Consider the following 21753-nt stretch of genomic DNA (forward strand, 5'->3'; position numbering starts at 1 on the left):
CATTGGTTCATTACTTCCACCACATCTCCCAACAGGCCCAGGGTGGAGATATATAAACAAGGAACTGCATTGTGTATAATGATGGTATCTCACCCCAAACCAAGATGACTTCTCTCAGTGGTTTCATGTCGATATTGAATAGGATAGGGGAAAGGCCTAAATCTTGAGGCACTCCATAACAAAGTAACTATAGGCTCAACTTCCCTCCCCCACAACCACCATCTGGACCTGCTCACTCATGTAGGAGCAGAACCACCACAGTAACGTGTCTCCAACTCCCAACCTTTGCAAGCAGTCCAGAAGGATATGTGGTCAACAGTATCAAAAGCTGCCGAAAAATTTAGGACTTCAAAGATGACCGCTTCCATCCAAGTCCCACCATGAGTCTTCCACTGTAATCCATAGTTCATACTATTTTCTTGGCTAATTTGTGTAATCATAACATACCAGATTATTTATTTATTTATAAATAAGATATATAAGGCTGCCCAACTCAAACAATGTGACTCTGGGCTGTGTACTGCATAAAAAAAACTGAACTACTGTTACTGTGCAAAATCTACCACAAAGGTTTATAGCACAGAAAAATAACACACATACACATGTAAATATAATTTGAACTTAGAATCACTGTATCAGAACATATTAGAACATTCTTTCAATGTATCTACATATCTTCACAAACTTAACTCAAAAATAGGAAGCAATGAACACCACCTAAGAACATCAGAAATAATAATCTGATAAAGTGAACACACAGCAGCAATAAAGAAATGTTAACTCCACTGCTGATGTCAGAATTACTGCAGTGAAAACTGCTTAGGTTAAAATATAAATTCTGTATGTATCAACATGAATGTTTTCCTAGTAACACAATCTGAATCTATATCTAATAAATTTTGATGATTTAGGAGAGCTTCATTTTCGAATAATTATTCCTACAGCCTAATACTTAGCATATTTACTCTAAATTAAATTTAACTGATGTAAATGAGATATAATTTCAATTAGGGTTGAAATCCTATTTGAATTTACTTGGCAGTAAACTTATATAATAAGTTAGTTAGTAGGGGCAAAATTTAACTGCATGCAGAGGGTTCTGATAAACAAAGACACAGATTTTCTCTTTTCCCCCTGGATGTGCATTCAGACAGCACAATTATATAACAGAAGGAAACAGAGGTATATATTCTTTCCTGGTACATAAATCCAAATCTGACTCTCCATAGTTTACATATATTTGTGCCTATGCAAATGCCTATCCTCCTTGTTTAAGCATTTCACCTAATATACAAAAATACTGTGCCTATGCACATTTCCAGTGTTGAATAGTGATTAAGGTGCAGTAATGGGACAAGTTACAACCTGCAGTTGACTATAGTGTAACTAGATTGGCTTTGAGGTAGTCACTACCGCTCAGCCCAGTCTGCCTTATGAAGTTGTTGTTTTAAGGATAAAATGAAGGGACCTCATCATGTAAGTTGCTTGGTCTCAGATGGAAGCCAGGACATTTATTACATAAATGTAATACCATCACTACCACCACTACTCTATTAGTCCTGAAGACCTATAATGAGAGGAACAGATTCAAAGTGGAAGAAAATACACTGTAACGATGACACCACCTCTTTAAATCTAAGGTGAGGATGCTGTTCAGAAACAGAACAGATGTATTTATCCCATTTAAATTACAACTGACTACATTCTAGGTTAACCTCACACAACAGTTATTCAACATTAAAATCAGTTAAGATATTCGAGAATTCCTTCTCAAAAATACAAGCCCATGTTTATATCTAATATATATTGGTTGGGAACCTAAAAGTAAGTTAAGCCAAGGGGCTTATAATAGGACATATCCATAGTATGGGTCAAAAAAAGTCAAGATGGCAGGTACAATTGTGCAATTGAAGACCCTTCCATTTTTTACACACATGCAATGGGTGTAACACACAAGAAGAAGGGATGGGACTTCAATCATGCAGTCACGCCTGTCATCTTGACTTTTTTGAGCCACCACCTGTGGATGCCTCTGCTTTTAATAGCAGGCTACCATATTATTATGCTTGAATAATTTTAGAAATGCTTTGCCATGTTGCTGTTTGAGAAGGATTTCTATGTTCCTTCAATCCAGAATAGGCCTACTAAATTTGCATACTTAATTTCTCAGAGTTAAAAAAATCCAACAAGTTCATTTTATAGCAACATTCCCATATTAAGTCTAAACCAAATCTTTCATTTTCTGATGCAAAAGTATGTGAATGCATTTGACATATGGACATTTCCAGTCTGCCTCTTTACGACATGGTCAAGTCCACATATCATTTCACCAGACTTTAATAAATAAAAGGACAGGAGAAGAATGTCCTTAGACCAAATGGATGCAACTAAAAGTCAAGAAATTAGTATCTGCTAGCATTTACATTCACAAGATAGAGTTGTACATGGCATGGAAGACAATCCTATACTATTGGTACCACAGAAAAACTATCACACTGAATTCAAGTTGTAAGTTGGTACAGCACTGAAGCCTTAAAAGTTATGCAGTTAAATATTAGCTCTCTTAAACAGAAGTTCATTATTCTTAATCAATTATTTCAGGTAACAATCAAGCTGTATGAGGACAGTTTTCTGAATAGTTGCATTTAATGCAAATATGTAATAACATCTAAGTTGTATTTCTTCTAAAAATATACTGAATCTGGAAATGTACTAGCTCTACTATATCACAGAGAGATAATCCTCCACCCAATTCGTCTCTTCCAGAAGTAATAAACATTCTCCACTTCTGATACTTAACAAAACTAGTAGTAAAACTCACACTATCCCAAAAAGAAAAATGGGGAAAAGCAACAGCAAAAAAATTCAGTTAGTTTCATAGTTAGTGAAAACATAATGACATACTTACATAGAAGAAAAGAAACAATCACACAAAATTCTCCATTATTAGAAGTGAATTTCCATAATTCATTTTGAGCAGTAGTAGTAGTAATCCTGCATGTAATTTTTTTTCAAACTATTCTTGGGACATAGTAACGAGTGCAACGAAGAAAATAATATTTTACTGCTATTTGCAAGCCGTGAGCACAATCAGAACAATTTTAAACTTCTGTCAATCATTTAATAATTTTATTGGCTGCAGGACATAAATGAGGAAATAGGAAGTAGCTGTTCCTTTCTATTCCCTCTCATTATGCAAAATGAAAAGGAAACAATCATATATATGGTATTACAGAATACAGCAGGAGGGGGAACAGGACATAGGAACCAGCAGGTCTTCAGTCTTATGCCCACCACACTATAGCACCCTTTCCTATTCTCTAAAAGAGCCAGTCTTTGAAGAGAGATTCCCTACTATAAAATCTATGATCTCCCTCTGATTTCTGAGAGTGAAATCCAGGATATACTCTGAACTTGTTACCCTGTTCTTTTTTCATCAATTCCTCTTGCTCCATGCATTGCCTACAATTATCGGAAATAAGCACCACTGATTTAAATTTAAACTTAGATCCAGGTAAGTAGCCTCAATATTTTAAATAAAAGTTGATTCTCCAAAAGTCCCTTATCTTACTAGTACCTATATCTGACCCCATGAAAAAACAACCAACAACAAGATTGACAGGCAATTTCAAAATGTGACATGCTATATACTGGAATGGATTCAATCTTATTTTAGAGACAAAAATATAAAAGGTGGTGGTGTTCCGCTATCAATTGTGTAATCATTATAATTAGTGCAAGTAACCCCTGCTGTAATGAAATTATTATAAGCTGTACAATGGCTTGCAGAATGGCTAGCACAAACTAAATCAAAACATTGGATCAAAGTTTCCATAAGGATGAAAATGGAGTTTCTACAAGCAGTATAAGCTTTCTGATATAAAACAACATCACTGATTTTCACGAACATAGAACCAGTCCCAAATTTTACAAACCATAAACCTGAAAACTGATATAGTTTTGCATATTTGTTACTTACATTATACTCCTTTTAAATATTTTTAGGAACGTAAAATGCAACATTATATGTATGAGAATAGCTTCCTTTTTTCCTTATGCAATGCCAAATAATTCAATTATAATTTTATCACAAAGTCCAGGCCTTTGAAATGGTAAATAAGGCATCCTGCTCTTTTTGAGAATTGAAAAGGAGAAAGAAAAAGAAATCTTACCTGGGTGTAGTCAAAGTCAGAAAGTGGAGCTATGCTTTTGATGTAATCCGCTCGAAATTGGTTTTCTTGGTTAGCTAATGGAACTGGAGGTATTAAAGTGCTCATTGCTGAAACTATAGTCTAGAAAAAAAGTCACACCAGAACAGGACAATTAAATACTGCTAGAAGTTGATTTGGCATTATCTGGAAAAAAATTTGTTTTTTAATTCAATTGCTAATTATAAAAAAAAATAAAAAAACAAGAAATGTATTCTTACCACAATTGCATCTTTTACATTTTTCCGAATATCCAGGATTTTTTGTTTCTTTTCTCTGTACACAACAACAAAAACCAATTAGTTTACTCCAGTTATTGTTGAAATGTTTTCCGAGTAATCATTTGCCATGACTTTCACACTTAAATAAATTAAAAAAAAACTATTTTCCCTAATCCTTATACTCATTTCCTGATATAAAATTTGACATATGAGGTTAGCTAAAATAAATGATTAATGTCACGTGATATATGTCAAATAATTAAATATGAAAGGATTTTTGCAGGGCAGAAATACTTCATCTGATTGCTTCTACTATGACTCCAGATCCAGAGGTTCAACCATTTCTAAATATATTTAACTATCATACTGCTTATTATTAAATTCTAAAAAAACCCTGAGATACATAATATATTACTAACTCATGTAATAATACATGTTTATTTTAAAATAAGAATGATTGCATCTTGTCTATAATATATATTTCAACTGCATGTACAATATATCTTTAATCATGCATATATAGTCAATATTTAGTATTTGTTGTAAGTAGTCGCCATGTTGTTGCTACACAAGGGCCTATTAAGCACTGCAGTAACAACAGTGTAAAATACAGTAGAAGGACCAGATTTTGTGCGTGTGTGTGTGTTTGTGTGTGGGGGGAGAGAGAATACAAATTCATGATTCTTGTGATATATATGCGTCATTGTAAAGTCCATGCTTACAGAGCAATGGAAACACCAACAAAATGCATACAAATATCAGCTCTTCACTTTGGGATAATGAGTTCTAAATGGCCTATTTGGACCCTTTTTAACTATCCCCCCCCAATACATATTAATAATTCTTACTCTGAATTAAATCCATTTACATGCAAGATCCTCATCTGCTTGACAATAGTGCTTTTTCCTGATTCACCAGCCCCTGAAAAAGAAGAGAAAAATGCATGATGTATATATATTGAAGAGAGGAGAAAATGGGGAACACAGGTTGAAAGCATCTCTCTTCTACCAAAATATTCCTACATATACGTTGCTCAATCTGTGCATTTTAAACCCACACTGGCTAATAAAACAGGACCGCGTTATTTCCACCTCGTTTTCTCTCGCACATAAATAGCAGTTTGTCTATTATCTGCCTGTCAGGAAAAACTAACTGCACTACTGCACCCTGTTCTTCCTCCCCCCGCAGAAACCATTCTTCTTACCCAGCAGAAGCAAACGGTGTGTGGCTTTATAAGCCAGTCGCTCTTTCTGCAACTGCTTCTCTATTTTTTTGTTGGCTTCTCGCTGCGCTTTCTCATCAATACGCTGATCTTCTGTTTTGCTGTTGCCCAAACACCCCATTGCTCTCCCTCAGGGTGGAGGTCAGACTGCACTACTGATATATAATTCTATTCAAACAAATATTTTTATCGGAAGATATTTATATCCCTGTGATGGTATCTCTCCTTTTTCTTCCCACCAGTTGTTCAAATAAAATGGTTTCTAGCCGTTTTCTGATCACAGTTGGTTTCTTTTTCCTCCCCCAAAGAGATATAAAGAACTTCCGGAAGAGGTAAGTGTTTTTTAACAGAACAAAAATCTGTACAAAATGCCTAACACACAGTGAAAAGAGAGAAGGCTCCTCCTGGAAATCAGCCTAATGCTGTCTTCCTCTCACCAGCACGCGCGTGCACACACACACACACACAAACACGCACACACACAAGAAGACGCGCGCACGCGCGCACACACACACACACTCTTACGATCCCTATATTTCTCTGTAAAGGTCTATTTTTGTCTTTCTAACTCAGCACTGCCTCTTTCTGTGAGACCAGGAAATAGTAGAAATACAATGCTGCAAAATGAAGACAGAAAGAGAAGGAGGAGGGAAGAGAGCTGGATTGCGTGATCAGTTCTAACTCCTGATGATCTTTGGCTGGTTTTTACAACAAATCCTTAAAAGGGATAATGGGAATTTGAATAACAACTGAGTGTAGCTGAACTACTGTCTTAAAAATCCATTCTGGAACATACTGAATCATGCATAGCACTGTTATTTCAGAAATGTGCTTCTGGCTTCTAGTTAGATTTACTGTCTCCAAATATTAATGTCCATCGTGCAAAAGCTGAACCCAACTATAACTTAGATGCATTAGATTTACAATCTTTAGATGATGCCCTTTGTAAGCAACAGTGATACTTCTATAGGAGCTTTCTCTGCCTTCTCATGTTTTAGGAGATGATGGATGGTGTTGAGAGCTGGTATGTGGACTACACCAGATTTATAAATACCAAGTTAGACAGATTATTAAGTGACAAACGTAAATGTGTTGCAGTGGATGTGAATTGTCAAATAAAAAGCAGAAAATGATTTCATTTTTAAACTCATTGCTAGTAATGTCAGAATGAAAATTGTAATTCTATCTTTACCACTTGGAGGGAGAATACAGGTGTTGATAGTGATAATATCAAATAGTAAGAGTTTCCAGAATATGACAACAAATTCACAGATTACAGACAAAGTTATAGATCTTAACTGCTCGTACACTTTACAACCTGATTCAGTTGGATTAAATTTTATAATTTAATGGTAATAAATTATGGACTCCTCTGTCTCATAGGGAGTCCGGCAACTCACTTGATCAGGCCCCTCAGCCTCTGACTCTCAGAGGAGTTGCCAGTCTAAGGAACTGGCTGTCAGTTCACCAACAGAGGTTGACTCAGCAGATAATCAACAGCAGCAGCAGCAGCAGCAGCAGCAGCAGCAGGAGGGGTCAAATGAGGAGGGGCCAGACCCTAGCAGGGTGCCCAGTCCCACGATGCCTTGGCAGCTCTGGAGAGTCATGCAAAAGCAATCTGCTTGGCTTCTCAAGAAACAAAGATATGTCATAATTGAGCCATTCCTGCATCTGGCCTGTTCAAGAACATCTCCCAGTAACTGCTTTTCCATTGGAAATGACTTGGCAACCTTGGATTCCTGTGCCCATGCTTCCTGCTCAGTTCCTTGATTCTCAGCCCTTTGACCTTAGCTGGCTGATTAACCTCTCTGGTGTTTAACTCCTGGATTCTCATGGACTACATTTGCCTCTCTGTTGCTGCTGTGCCCATTTCTCTAAACTTATGCTCCATTTGCCTCCTATAGCATGATTCTGGACTGAACTCTAAATTGCCAGTGCTGTGCCCATCTATCAGACAAGACTTTGCTTCCCTGTATTTTCTGAAGTGCACACGCATGCATTTGCACAGCAGGCTCTCTGCCTGCCTGGGTAACTGACTGCAGTCCTACTCATCAGTAAACCGCTTATAAATCAAGCTGGTGTGTTTGTTCAGCCTGGGATTGGACAGTGATAATGAAAAATAATAAAACATCACAACACAACCAAATAAACTAATATCAAACAAACAAATCAATAAAAACTGCTTGAAGTAAAATAAAGACAAGACCAAACTATTCAACCAAACACTCTTCAGAAATGTTCCAACTTCAACAGGATCTAGAACATTAGAAATGATGGAGCAAATCATAATTTTAAGAGGAGGATTTTCCACAAGGCTGAAGCAGCAACTAAAAATATCACCTCCTGGCGTCCATTTTATTACTTCAGAAAAGTAGGTTTAGATCAAAAGCTTCTGCCAAGAACTTACTGAACGGGCTGATTCAAGTAGGAGAAGGCGACCCTGCAGGTTTTTAAACACACCAAGGTATTTAGGACTTTATATGTCAAAACCAGGACTTTGAATTACACCTATTACTGTAATCTACTGGTAACCAATGTGAAGTCTGAAGCACAGGCTTGTGCTCTTGGCTGATAATACCCGTCAATAACAGAGCTGCTGTATTTTGCACCATTCAAAATTTCTAGGTATTCTTCAAAAGCAACCCAATATAGGGCACACTGCAGTAGTCCAGTCAAGAAATGATGAGGGCTTAGGTCACTAGTAATTTATTATTTATATATAACTAATATATAATACATAATGTGCATATCAGCTACCTGCATTATGTGAACACATAACTATCCTTTCTTTTCATCTATGGTTTTGAAGAATCCTTTTATGGACCCAGAAGATCTGAACAACTATCAGACTGTTAATATTCCCTTTGTGGGCAAGAAACTTGAACAGGTGATTGCCAGAGAACTCCAAGTCCTCCTCAGTGAAACTATCCTGGGTTCAATTACCTGTATTATTACATTTGGCATGGAATCTGCTTTATACACTCTCTGGGAGGATCTCTACTAAGACCAGGAATATATGATGAAAATTATACTATTGATTATTCAGGACTTGTTCCCTTTCAATCAGTCCTCACAGTGAAAGTGTAAACAGTCTGACAAGGAGATTAAAATAAGTGAACAAATTCCATGTTAATCTCAGATAAGCAAACGAACAACCAATCAATCGTTTCCTAACACAGGACAGTTGGGAGAAGTAACAGATCCCCTTACCACTGATAAAATTTTTTCAATCAAAATATTTATCTTATAGATTTGGCATACAGAGCAGCAAATATGACTTAAGATGGTGTCAAAACTAGACTGTAGGAATTAATCTTGATAGGGTTAGGAATTGGGAACAAGCCAGGTCAAAAGGCAAACTGGAAGACAGGAGGGCCAGAGATCAAAACAAAAGAGGAACTGATGTCAAAGGACAAATAAAAAGGCAAAGCAAAAGCAAGACCAAACACGCTAGCATTCAGGTTGACCTGCTGAATAAGCAAAGCACTAGGCTTACTGTTTTTACTGCCTAGAAGGAACCAATAATCTTGATCAGCGGAGTGTGTCAGGGCTAAGGGTTCCCCCCCAGACAGGAAGATATTATGAAGTCAGTGATTTATGTTTACACCACAGGGCAGATCTACTGTGCCCTGTTAATGAGAGGCAATTCTTATTTACTGTCCTCATGGACCATTTTGGAATTAGCATACAGGAACATCTTACAAATTACAGGGTGTTAGAATCTACCTGCCTTGGAAAGGATAAAATTTCCCTTCCTACTATACAAGCTACTGGAGATGCATGTTACGCAATAATATGCCCACAACACTTCAATTCTTATCATTCTGCTAAAATATGAAGGCAGGTGTGTGTGGGGGTGGGGGGGTGGGGGGGGGAGAATGATGGGCAGGTTTGTGCATTCAAAGCCCAGCCCATTTTGAACATGCATCACATGCATTTAAAAAAGGGATGGGCCTTTGATCACACAGTCACACATAGTATCTTTACCTTTGTGACCCCCACCTGCCGATGCTTTTGTATGACAAATCTAAATTTGAAAATTACAAGGAAATCCTTTTGTTAATAGTAATAGGATGATTCATTTTTGTTATGTGAGGAACTGCTATATAAATATGATTTCCCTCAAAGTGTAGAATTGTAGTATCTTGTTGAAATATTTTTTGACATCTAGATATGGGCCAGCAGCTTCAGAATCCCTTCTAACAGACATAATATATATCCATGCAACAGTATGCAAAGCACAAAAGGGTGTTAGAATGTGTAACCCAAGGGAATTAAAGGCATGAAACAACTGGACTTGGAGCTTGAGTTTCAACCTGCTTCGGATGAGGTGGCAGTCTCTTTGCAGTCTGGATCCTCAGCTACCACTGGTTCTGCAGATGGCAGCTATGGCAAGGAACATATCTGAAAAATTAAAGTTAGTTCACCAGCTGTGACTATTCCAGAGACAGATTTTAGCTGTCCATACTTCCCATCTTGAGTACTGCAATGCACTCTACGTGGGGCTATTCTTGAAAAGTATCCTGGAATTACAAATGGTACAAAATGTGCCAGCTACTCTGCTAACTGTTCCAAAGTACAATGATGCCTATACTGAAAGAGCAGCACTGGTCTGACAACTGTTTTATTTAAAATGTCCTTTAAAACCCCAAAAGGCTCAGGACTTACTATTGGAGGGACAGTATCTCCCATTATGAACCTATCTATTAGTTAAGATTAGCAGATTAAGTCCCTCTGAACATGCTCCTACAATAAGAGGCTCGTTCACCCATCTGGCCTGAATTGCTCCCAGGCTATAGAACATACTCCCTCAGTGTTGCATTTCACCCCTTCTTTCATTATTTGGAAAATCTGTAAAAATCTTTTGCTATGCATTTAATTGTTAATTTATTTTAGTATTAAATTTCTGCTTTTAACTTTTAATTTAATTGTTAATTTTGTTTTAATTCTGTTAGTTACCTTAAGTGCTTGGCTGAGCAGAAAGGGCTTAAACTGAACAGATATAAGGTGTTATGCATTTAATTGTTAATTTATTTTAGTATTAAATTTCTGCTTTTAACTTTTAATTTAATTGTTAATTTTGTTTTAATTCTGTTAGTTACCTTAAGTGCTTGGCTGAGCAGAAAGATAGGGCTTAAACTGAACAGATATACAATTAATAAATAATTTACTTCATAATTACTTTTCCCCTGAAAAGGAAACAAGAACAAACAAAAACAGTAATTATCACTGTTTTACTGTATACATGCTTATGTAGTTTTGCTATATATACTAACAGTTTGGAAACCAAATGGAAGGCAACATAAATGGATATTGCTTTTATGGTTGCAAAACACCTGATACTATAAAGCTAGAATGAGGCCCTCTCTCTGTCAATTATAGAGTTAGCTGAGGAATTCTTTTAATATTTGAATAAACATTTTACCACTGGGTATTCTGTTTTGAGGACTATTAAGAAAACTAGATTGACTACTTTATGTGCTTGGTTCTCTCATTTTCCATTTGTTCAGAAAAGTGACTTAACTATTAATAATGCAATTATGCAACATGACATGAATATGTAAGGCTATCCTTGTTTTGTACGTCTTTGTGATTTCTGTCTTGCGTATATAAAAGAAATGAATGCCAAGGTCAGCAGTATGACACTGACAATTTGCCACTTTGCACATGAGTAGTGGTTACAAGCTCGTGACAAATGACTATGTGTAAATGGGTTTGTCAGGTATGGTGAATCCAGGGATTCTTAAAGGTATGTGTAAATAAATACCCTCAACACACACAATTTAAACAAAAGGCATTGTGTAGGAAAAGAAATGTAGCCACTGCTGGAACTGTTATAATAGCACACAGTATGGTGCATACAAATTCTCAGATGAAACTTAAATTAATTATTTTTAAATTTTTAATAATGTTTATGTATTTTTAACATAAGGTACACTGAAATCATACTTTTTTCTAGCTTACAGCTGCTTAATGCTTGGTAGCCAAATATACAGCCAATGAGCTAGTATGGTAGGGTGACCAAGGAGACCCAAGTTCAAGTTCATTTTTAGTTATGGAAACTCACCAGGTGATTTGGGACCAGTTATTCTATCTAATAGGGCTGCTGTTGTAGATGTAAAATGAAAGGAGATTCTTGTATAAGCTGACTAAGCTCCTGGAGGAAAAGCAGGATATAAATCAAACAAATAGATCTAATAAACAAGTTCAGTAAAGGCTCTATTCATAATTACTGTAAATCTGACACCATATGGACATGCATTTCTTGCCAATCAATATTAGAGTGATCCCAAGCTATGCTCCAAGCATAAATGCAGAAGTAGGAGAAATTCAATAATTCTTTGACAACATGTTACAACAACAACAAATGTTATAGAAATTACAGCAGACAGGAATGGTAAAGTTGGAAGTAAAATAGCATCTAAAATAATGCTGTACAAAATGAAGTAGGAGATTGAGTAAATGTACGTATGTATATATTTATTTAAAGAACTTACATGGCCATCTATCTTACATAGTGATCTTAGGCAGCTCACAACAGCCAATAAAAACAAGAAAAAGAACCAAAACAATCCTTCCCACTAGGCACCAAAACAACCAAACTATTAACTTCCTATCCTAGCCCAATGCAGGGAGAAAGAGCCAGGTCTTCACAGCCTTCTGGAAGGCTAAAAGGGTAGGGACTCCTTGAATCTCAGGTGGAAGGCTAATGGAGTGTTCTGCCAAAGAAATTCAAATTCCTTCTTTCAATAACCTAAAACAGCGGTCCCCAACCTTTTTGGCACCAGGAACTGGTTTCGTGGAAGACAATTTTTCCACAGACTGGGGTGGGGGGGGAGAATGGTTTCTGGATGATTCAAGCACATTACATTTATTGTGCACTTTATTTCTATTATTATTATTTTGGTGGGAGGAAACGCTGGTGGCGCTTTGCACGGGGATAGGAATCGGTTGCTGGTCCCACCTAGACATGAACGTTGGAAAGACGTGACGCAATGGAAGATCCAACTTCCCTGTGACTGCCAGCTGGGCTCAGCCCTAGGAAGGAGGCAATGGCAAACCACTTCTGAAAAAACCTTGCCTGGAAAACTGCAGGGACTTGTCCAGGCTGTCTCCGAAGAATCGGACATGACTGAACGGATAAAAAAAAAAAAAGCTTGTGGGCTTACCAAAACTGTGTGAAACAAGCATGCAGTGTGGGAAAGAGTCATGGATGGAAGTGTTAAATAAAATAATGGGCTGGCCACGTGCGGAGTAAAATAAGTGTTGGATTCTGAGCGCACAACCTAGATCCCTCACATGCACAGTTCACAGTAGGGTTCGCGCTCCTATGAGAATCTAATGCCGCTGCTGATCTGACAGGAGGCGGAGCTCAGGCGGTAATGCGAATGATGGAGAGCGGCTGTTTTCACTCGCTTGCCTGCCGCTCACCTCCTGCTGCGCGGCCCCATTCCTAACAAGCCACGGACCAGTATCGGTCTGCGGCCTGGGGGTTGGGGACCCGTGACCTAAAAGAAAACTCTGAACATTGCTGGACAGACAACTCTGAAACCAAACTGACTATATACTCAAACTTATTCAGCCAATAAAAATAACATCTAAGGTTGACTATGGCTATATCATGAAACATTTCTTGAAAAATTACAACTTAAACTAAAGAAAAAAAATCAATATCGGACCAACAACACACATCTTTCCATATGATTTTGTAGTGAATGTTAAGAATACATTTAATGGATCATATGTGATAAATAGAGAGCCTAAAAAACTCTGGACTAAAATTGGTGACATCAGTAAAGATGATGCAAACAAAAATATTCTATAATCCAAAAAGGAAAATAAATCGAAATAGCTGCTGCTGACATGTTCAAAACAGTTAAGAAAATACAAAGTAAATGGCAGCAGAGACACAAGAGAATTTACCAATGGATCATTGAACAAATCACTCCAGAGCTTGAGGCACAAATGACCAGCCTCAAATTATCCTACTTTGGACACATTATGTGAAGACCTAGTTCTCTGGAGAAGGCTCCAATGTTGGAAAAGGTGGAAGGAAAGAGAAGAAGAGGATGAACAACAGCAAGGTGGATGGACTCAGTTACAGTGGTGATGAATGCACCTTTGGGAGACCTGAAAGAACAGGTTAGGCACAGATTGTCATGGAGGAAATCTATCTATGTGGTTGCTAGGAGTTGACAACTACTTGATGGCACTTAATCAAACGACTCGATGGCATTTAATCAATTGATAAAAATGCTGAGGTCCTGAAAAGTTCAAGAAAAGATAAAGAGTTGTTTAAGAATCTGAGAATAATAATTTAATGGGAAAGAGATTTAAAGATGGGAATTACAAAAGTCAAAAGGCAAAGATCTATTGGAACAAAATGATATGGAGAAAATATATAGAAGAACTGCACAAAAAAGATCCTCAAATCAATGATATGCACAAAGATTTGATAACTGAATAAGAGTTACACATTCTGGAAAGTTAACTAATTGGACACTAGAAAATATTGCTAGCAAGCAAGCTGTAGGATTTGATGAAATACCAATAGAGCAGTTTAAAATCTTACAAGATAATTCCATTAAACTCCTACTTGTGTTCGTTAGCAGGTATGGAAAACACAATATTGGTCATGGGACAGGAAAAGATCAGTCTATATTCCAATATCAAAAAGGACTGTCCCAAAGAATGTACAAACTACTAGTTAATTGCATATGTTAGTAAAATAACATTCAAGATTTAGCTATCCAGACTTCAACAATACATGGGTTGAGAACTGACCGATGTACAAACTGGATTCAGAAGAAGCAGGGCCCCCCAAGGTCACATTGCTGGTATCTGATGGTTAATGGAAAAGACAACAAGTTCCAAATATACATTTACTTCCTTCATTGGTTATACAAAGCCTTTGACTATGTATACTACAACTTCATCTGCCTATTGAAGAATCTGTAGAAAGATCAGAAATCAATAGTTAGAATGGAATATGGAGCAACTAAACAAGGTCAAACTTGGGAAAGGAGTGTGCCAAGGTTGTATATTGTTCCATAATTTATTTAACTGTTGCGCAGAATATATAGTAAGAAATTTTGGGGTGGACAAAATAGAAATTGGGATTAAAATTGCTGGGAGAAACATCAATAACCTCAGGTATACAGATATGAATATCAATAACCTCAGATATACAGTGGGGCAAAAAAGTATTTAGTCAGCCACCAATTGTGCAAGTTCTCCCACTTAAAAAGATGAGAGAGGCCTGTAATTTTCATCATAGGTATACCTCAACTGTGAGAGACAAAATGGGAAAAAAAAAATCCAGAAAATCACATTGTCTGATTTTTAAAGAATTTATTTGCAAATCATGGTGGAAAATAAGTATTTGGTCAATATCAAAAGTTCATCTCAATACTTTGTTATATATCCTTTGTTGGCAATGACAGAGGTCAAATGTTTTCTGTAAGTCTTCACAAGGTTTTCACACACCGTTGCTGGTATTTTGGCCCATTCCTCCATGTAGATCTCCTCTAGAGCAGTGATGTTTTGGGGCTGTCGCTGGGCAACACGGACTTTCAACTCCCTCCAAAGGTTTTCCATGGGGTTGAGATCTGGAGACTGACTAGGCCACTCCAGGACCTTGAAATGCTTCTTACGAAGCCACTCCTTCGTTGCCCAGGCGACGTGTGTGTTTGGGATCATTGTCATGCTGAAAGACCCAGCCACGTTTCATCTTCAATGCCCTTGCTGATGGAAGGAGGTGTTCACTCAAAATCTCACAATACATGGCCCCATTCATTCTTTCCTTTACATGGATCAGTCGTCCTGGTCCCTTTGCAGAAAAACAGCCCCAAAGCATGATGTTTCCACCCCCATGCTTCACAGTAGGTATGGTGTTCTTTGGATGCAACTCAGCATTCTCTCTCCTCCAAACACGATGAGTTGAGTTTAGACCAAAACGTTCTACTTTGGTTTCATCTGACCATATGACATTCTCCCAATCCTCTTCTGGATCATCCAAATGCTCTCTAGCAAACTTCAGACAGGCCCGGACATGTACTGGCTTAAGCAGGGGGACACGTCTGGCATTGCAGGATTTGAGTCCCTGGCGGCGTAGTGTGTTACTGATGGTAGCCTTTGTTACTTTGGTCCCAGCTCTCTGCAGGTCATTCACTAGGTCCCCCCGTGTGGTTCTGGGATTTTTGCTCACTGTTCTTGTGATCATTTTGACCCCACGGGGTGAGATCTTGCGTGGAGCCCCAGATCGAGGGAGATTATCAGTGGTCTTGTATGTCTTCCATTTTCTAATTATTGCTCCCACAGTTGATTTCTTCATACCAAGCTGCTTGCCTATTGCAGATTCAGTCTTCCCAGCCTGGTGCAGGTCTACAATTTTCTTTCTGGTGTCCTTCGACAGCTCTTTGGTCTTGGCCATAGTGGAGTTTGGCGTGTGACTGTTTGAGGTCGTGGATAGGTGTCTTTTATACTGATAACAAGGTCAAACAGGTGCCATTACTACAGGTAATGAGTGGAGGACAGAGGAGCCTCTTAAAGAAGTAGTTACAGGTCTGTGAGAGCCAGACATCTTGCTTGTTTGTAGGTGACCAAATACTTATTTTCCACCATGATTTGCAAATAAATTCTTTAAAAATTAGACAATGTGATTTTCTGGATTTTTCCCCCCATTTTGTCTCTCATAGTTGAGGTATACCTATGATGAAAATTACAGGCCTCTCTCATCTTTTTAAGTGGGAGAACTTGCACAATTGGTGGCTGACTAAATACTTTTTTGCCCCACTATACATGACCTGAGTCATATAATAACCTCAGATATACATCCATTAAAGTGGTGTAAATGATTTCACTTTAATGGATAGAAGTGAGAAAGATGTAAATAGTTTCTTGTTGAAAGTGAAAGAAGGGACTGCAAAAGCTGGTCTGCTGCTCAATATTAAAAAAAAAAAACCAAAATATTTTTTTAAATGCTAAAATTATTCAATAGGCAATGCCAACTTAATACAAGCTGATGGAGGAGGAGGAGTTGAACTGGTAAGAGGCTTTATCTTGCTAGGCTTAAAAATTTACAGGGATGATTGCACTTTGTTACCTGGGAGAAAGATTATGACAGAACTAGAAAAAATATTATAATGCAGAGACATCACACTAAGAATAAGGGTATGTATTTTTAAGGCCATTTTTTCCCAGTTGTAACATATGGCTGTGAAAGCTGAATGAAAGGCAGAACAAAGAAAAAATGCCTTTGAGTTGTGGTGAAGAAAATAGCTGAGGACAATTTGGACGGCAAGAAGAATAATTCGATACTAGATGATGTAAAATCAGTCTGTTCACTGGAAGTACTAATAATGAAGCTAAACCTTAAATATTCTGGACATGTGAAGCAAAGAAAAAAGTCACTGAAGAAGACTCCAATGCTTGGAAAAAGTGAAGAAAAATGAAAAAGAGTCTTACAGAATATAAAGTAGCTAGATATTATCACTGATAACATAAGCATGAATTTACAAGAACTCAAAGAAGCAGTACTGAAAGATAATCCCAGCAAAATTATTTCTATTAGCTCACAAAATGCCTCAAGCAACTGAAAGACAAAACCTCTAATACAAAGAGATTTTATTATTTTCTATATGTAAGAGAATCATCAGTACTTTTCAAAATAGATTCCTTGACTATGAATTCCATGAAGTTTGCTTATCTATTATGTGAAGAATTTTCTTTTTTCAATGTTTCATTCTTTTATTTCAACAACAAAAAAATCAGGGCATGGTATTAATAAGAACAAGTATCAATATGCTGTATTAATAAGAAAAGACTCAAATAATTACATGGAATGGATCTGAAGAAGAAAAGCAAACTGCAGTGTTTAATACTACTGTTAAAAAGATTAGAGAATTTATTTAACTAAAAACACAGACTTGGAAAAACATAATCGTGGGCATTTCAAGATGGAGAAAACTGTCTAGGAAGAACAGCAGCAGACTTAACTTCCTATTTCAAGGATTCAGGTAAGAATAGAAAACAAGGTATTAACTGAGCAGCAGAGACAGGTATTTAACTTCATATGATCAAATAAAAAGATGAGGATTAAGCTTAAGATTTGACAAGACCTGAAAGAACAAAGTAGATTGGCAGTACCAAATTTCAAAGTGTATTATCAAGCCAGCTGTCCAACTTGAATTATTGATTGGATTATATCACTTCATGGCTGGGTTGTTTCTATTGAGGAGGAGGACTCACAGATGGTTTGTATAAATAACTCTGGCTCAATAAAAAACTGCTGTATACAACCTATAAGAGATTAGTTCATCATAAGCAGTACGTTAAAAGTATGGGATAAACAAAGAGTTAAACAAAACTTTTTTTCTGTTTATAAAAAATCAATATTTTATATTGAAGTCTCTTGCTTCAATATAAAATACTGGTTTTCATGAAGATAAATATACAAAAAAATCTGACTCCAATTATTAAGAAAACAAAGATAAAACTTTTTGAGATTCTTTGGAATGGTCAGAATCACTTATTGGTTCCAGTATCTCTAAATAAGCAGCATAGTTCAAAAGGAATGACAAAAATAAGACAGAATACTTAGAGATTTGACTGAATTTGAAGAACTTACAAAACACTCAAAATATCCATAAGGGCTTATACTGTAGGTAGTCCTCGGGTCATGACCATTCATTCAGCTACTGTTCAAAGTTATGATGGTGCTGAACATGTGATACTTATGACTGGTCCTCAAACTTGCAGCAGTCCCAGCACCCCTGTGGCCATGTGATTGCAACTGGCTCGCACTTATGACAGTTGCAGTGTCCTGCGGTCACGTGATCATGATTTGTGAGCTTCCCACAAGCAAAGTCAGTGTGGAAGCTGACAGGAAGTTGCAAGTCCCAGGTGGCTTGCAAGCAGGCTGGTGGGCAGGTAAGTGGCTGCTGCCACGCAGAGGGTGGCGGCTAGCGAGGTGCAGCGGAACCAGGGGTGGCTGTTGCCAGGTGAGGGAGGCTGCAGGTGACTTACCGGAGTGATTTGTGACCTTCCCTTCCAGCTTCCCCACTGATTTGCTTATGGGAAGCTGGCAGGAAGTTGTGAGAAGGTCCTCGCTTAATGACCCACGATCCTTGCTTAATTACAGCAACAGGGAGTACTAGGGTTGCTGCTGCTAAGCGATGCGGTCACGTGAGATTGTGCTTTACGACCACAGTGATGGAAATTCTGGTCCCAATTACTGCCATTAAGGAGGACTACCTATAAAGCTTTTTTGGAATATCAACAAGGTCAGGGCTATGCAAATCTCAGGGGGGAATAGAATTCCATAGGGTAGACACTGCAACAAAGAAGGCACTTCTTCTGGGTCGCACTCTATGGCACTGCTTCAGGAAAAGGACCTGGAGCATGACCACCCTGTTGGTTCTAATGAGAAATGCTTGGAGAGAAACCATCCCACAAATAAACTGGCCCTATGTCACATGGGCTTCATAATGACAATCAGCATCTTGAATTGCACTCAGAAAAGCGCTGAGGGCCAGTGCAGTTCGCAGACCAGAGATGGTATGTGGATGTACCATAAAGTGCCCCAAACGACTTGGGCCAGTACATTCTGGGCCAGTTGAAGTGTTTGAATATTCTCCAAGGGCAGCCCCATGTACAGTGCATTGCAATAGTCCAACCAGGAGGTGACTAAGGCATAAGTGACCATGAATTCCATAGGAATGGCCACAATTGGCACACAAGATGGATTTGTGCAAAGCTCCACCTAGACATAGCTGCCACTTGCTCCTTAAGCAGAAGCCATGAATCCAATAGGTCCCTTAAACTATGTACCAACACTGTCTGGGGGAATGCTACCCCATTCAGAGATAAAGGCTGGGATCCAGGAGGCCTCCAACCCCATAGCCACTTGGTTTGGCCAGGGTTGAGCTACAACACCAAATTCTCCACTTTGGTGTTATGAAGGAAGGCTAAGCAGTTAAAAAAAAATTGTTGTAAATCAGTTCACTATCAGTGAAAGAATATACATTACAGCCCAGCTGTTTTCTGAATGGCCACTATAATGTCCACTTTATTTTCCTCTGCTTATAGTCTGCTTTTCCTCTCTACACCTGCCCATCTGCCTGCAAATCAGGTATCTGATGAAGCAATCAGATAAATCTTTATGCCACAGATTTATTTTTCTTCCTTTTTTTCTTTCATTCCACATTATCTCTTCCATTTGTATAGACTCTACGCACTGTACAATTTTTTTGAAAAAAATTAAACATAAAATCAAAAAAATTCCCAAGCCAGTTCTACTCCCCAATTTAAAAAACCTCAGTGCAAAACCCTTAACAGCTGCCCAGTCATCACTAGATTAATGATCAAATGTCTGCAAAAAAACAAACAAACAAAAACAAAAAAACACTGTTAGGACCTTTTGGAATGCCAGAAATGAGCACACCTCAAAGAATGGCTTATTTCACTGAGAAAGCCTAACTTCTGGCCTGTGCTACTCAGGCCCTCTCACAATAACCTCATAAGATGTGCAGGATCATTTTGAGTAAGGCAGTCCCCAATATAGCTCAGGGCCAGGCCAGGTAGGTAATAACCAGTGTGCTGAATTGGGCCCAGAAGACTATTGGCCACTAGCAAAATGACTGCAGAATAGCTGTTTATACTGCATAATCGATTGTTTTTTTAATTAATTTTTATTCAAGAAGTTTTTTACAAAGTAAAAACAATACAAATTTAAAGAAAAAAAAGTAAAGTAAAATAAAAGTGATAAGTAAATAGAAGAGAAATGAAAGAAAAAAGACAAAAAAGAAAGAGAAAAAAAGATATAAAGAAGTGGCTTCCAATCTTCTTTACAGCAGTTATAAATGCATTTAACTTCTCTAAGGTAGCAGAAATGGATTCTACTGTATTCTGCACCTTTTTCACCTTCCAACTCATCTTCCACATAATGTGCATTGCACTAATCAAGATGAATGGTATTAAGGGGATCAGTTATCATCACCAAGGCTTCCTGGCCAAGCTAGGGTCATAATGGGCACTTTAGCCAAAGGTAGGCAAAAGCTCCCCTGGTCATAGCTTCAGCCTGCTGTTCGTGCAGAGCCATGAGTCCAGGATAATCCTCAAGTCACAAATATGTCCCTTCAGCATAACCAGAAATGTAACTCCTTCTAAAGCCACAACTAGAACCAATGTTTCTTGAGACACCAAGATGTTTACATCCAAACAACAACTCCATCTTGTCAGAGTTTAGTTTAGACTTGCTTCTCCCCATCCAATCCTTCACAGTCTCCAGGCACTGACTTAAGTCTTTGCATACATCTCCAGGCTGGTGTGGGGTTGCAATATATAACTGAGTAGCATCCAAAGAGTGATGATGCCTCACCCCAGACTGTAAGAGGACCTCTCCCAGTGGTTTCATATAGATGCTGAATAACATGGTGCAAGAGGACTAAGCCCTGCAATACTCCACGCTGGAGCAACCACAGGCTGAACTGCTTTCCCACACAATTACTGAATGGAACCGCCCCCTCAGACAAGAGTGAAACCACCACAGAATGGTACCTCCAATCCCCAGCCCTTGCAGGCAGTCCAGAAGGATGCCATGGCAGATGATCTAGAAGACTGCTGTGAGGTCTCCCCCCCATTCAACAAGAGCAATCATTACTGTTTTTGACCCACACTCCACTCTGAATCCTAACTAAAAGGGATCCAAATAACTCACTTTCCCTAAAATCACCTGTACGGTAACTGATTTCTCATTAACTTCTCACTAACTTTTCCTGAATTCTTGTATTATCAGGCAGAATTTTTCTCTGACCTTTCTGCATATCATGCAGACTTGTATAAAGGCACTTCTTGGCCTGCAACTGCAGGCAAAGCAGTCCATTGTTCACATTTAGTTATCCTTTTCTGCATCTTTTCCAGCTGTATGTTTCCTTATGAAGAGGTGACAGAACTGTGAATAGTATTCCAAATATATAAAGATGCTGTGATACTGGCAATTTTATTCATGTGCCTTTTATTTAGTAATCCAGCAGAGGATTTTATTTTTTCCTATTGCTGTACAAGTTGATATTTTTGCTATCTACTATGATTCCAACATCAA

General features: G+C 37.9%; 1 protein-coding gene across 2 annotated transcripts in view; it reads right to left on the reverse strand.

Annotated features, from left to right (window-relative positions):
- GNAL (G protein subunit alpha L) overlaps nucleotides 1-21753 on the reverse strand; it is a 126106-nt gene that overhangs the window by 61971 nt on the left and 42382 nt on the right. Inside the window, exons 1-4 of one of the 2 annotated variants that reach the window (XM_007427852.3) lie at nucleotides 5634-6095; nucleotides 5278-5350; nucleotides 4430-4484; nucleotides 4173-4292 (exon numbers count right to left, since the gene is read on the reverse strand). In XM_007427852.3, the coding sequence (XP_007427914.1) occupies nucleotides 4173-4292; nucleotides 4430-4484; nucleotides 5278-5350; nucleotides 5634-5772 (387 nt within the window). In that variant the 5' untranslated portion in view covers nucleotides 5773-6095. Of the gene's footprint in view, nucleotides 1-4172; nucleotides 4293-4429; nucleotides 4485-5277; nucleotides 5351-5633; nucleotides 6096-21753 lie in introns of those variants that run through there. The other variant, XM_088130886.1, reaches the window with a different exon arrangement.

This window comes from Python bivittatus, unplaced genomic scaffold, assembly GCF_059951505.1.
Source record: "Python bivittatus isolate LINGU-HERP-01145 unplaced genomic scaffold, Pbiv_v1 ctg000840_np1212, whole genome shotgun sequence".
NCBI lineage: Eukaryota > Metazoa > Chordata > Lepidosauria > Squamata > Pythonidae > Python > Python bivittatus.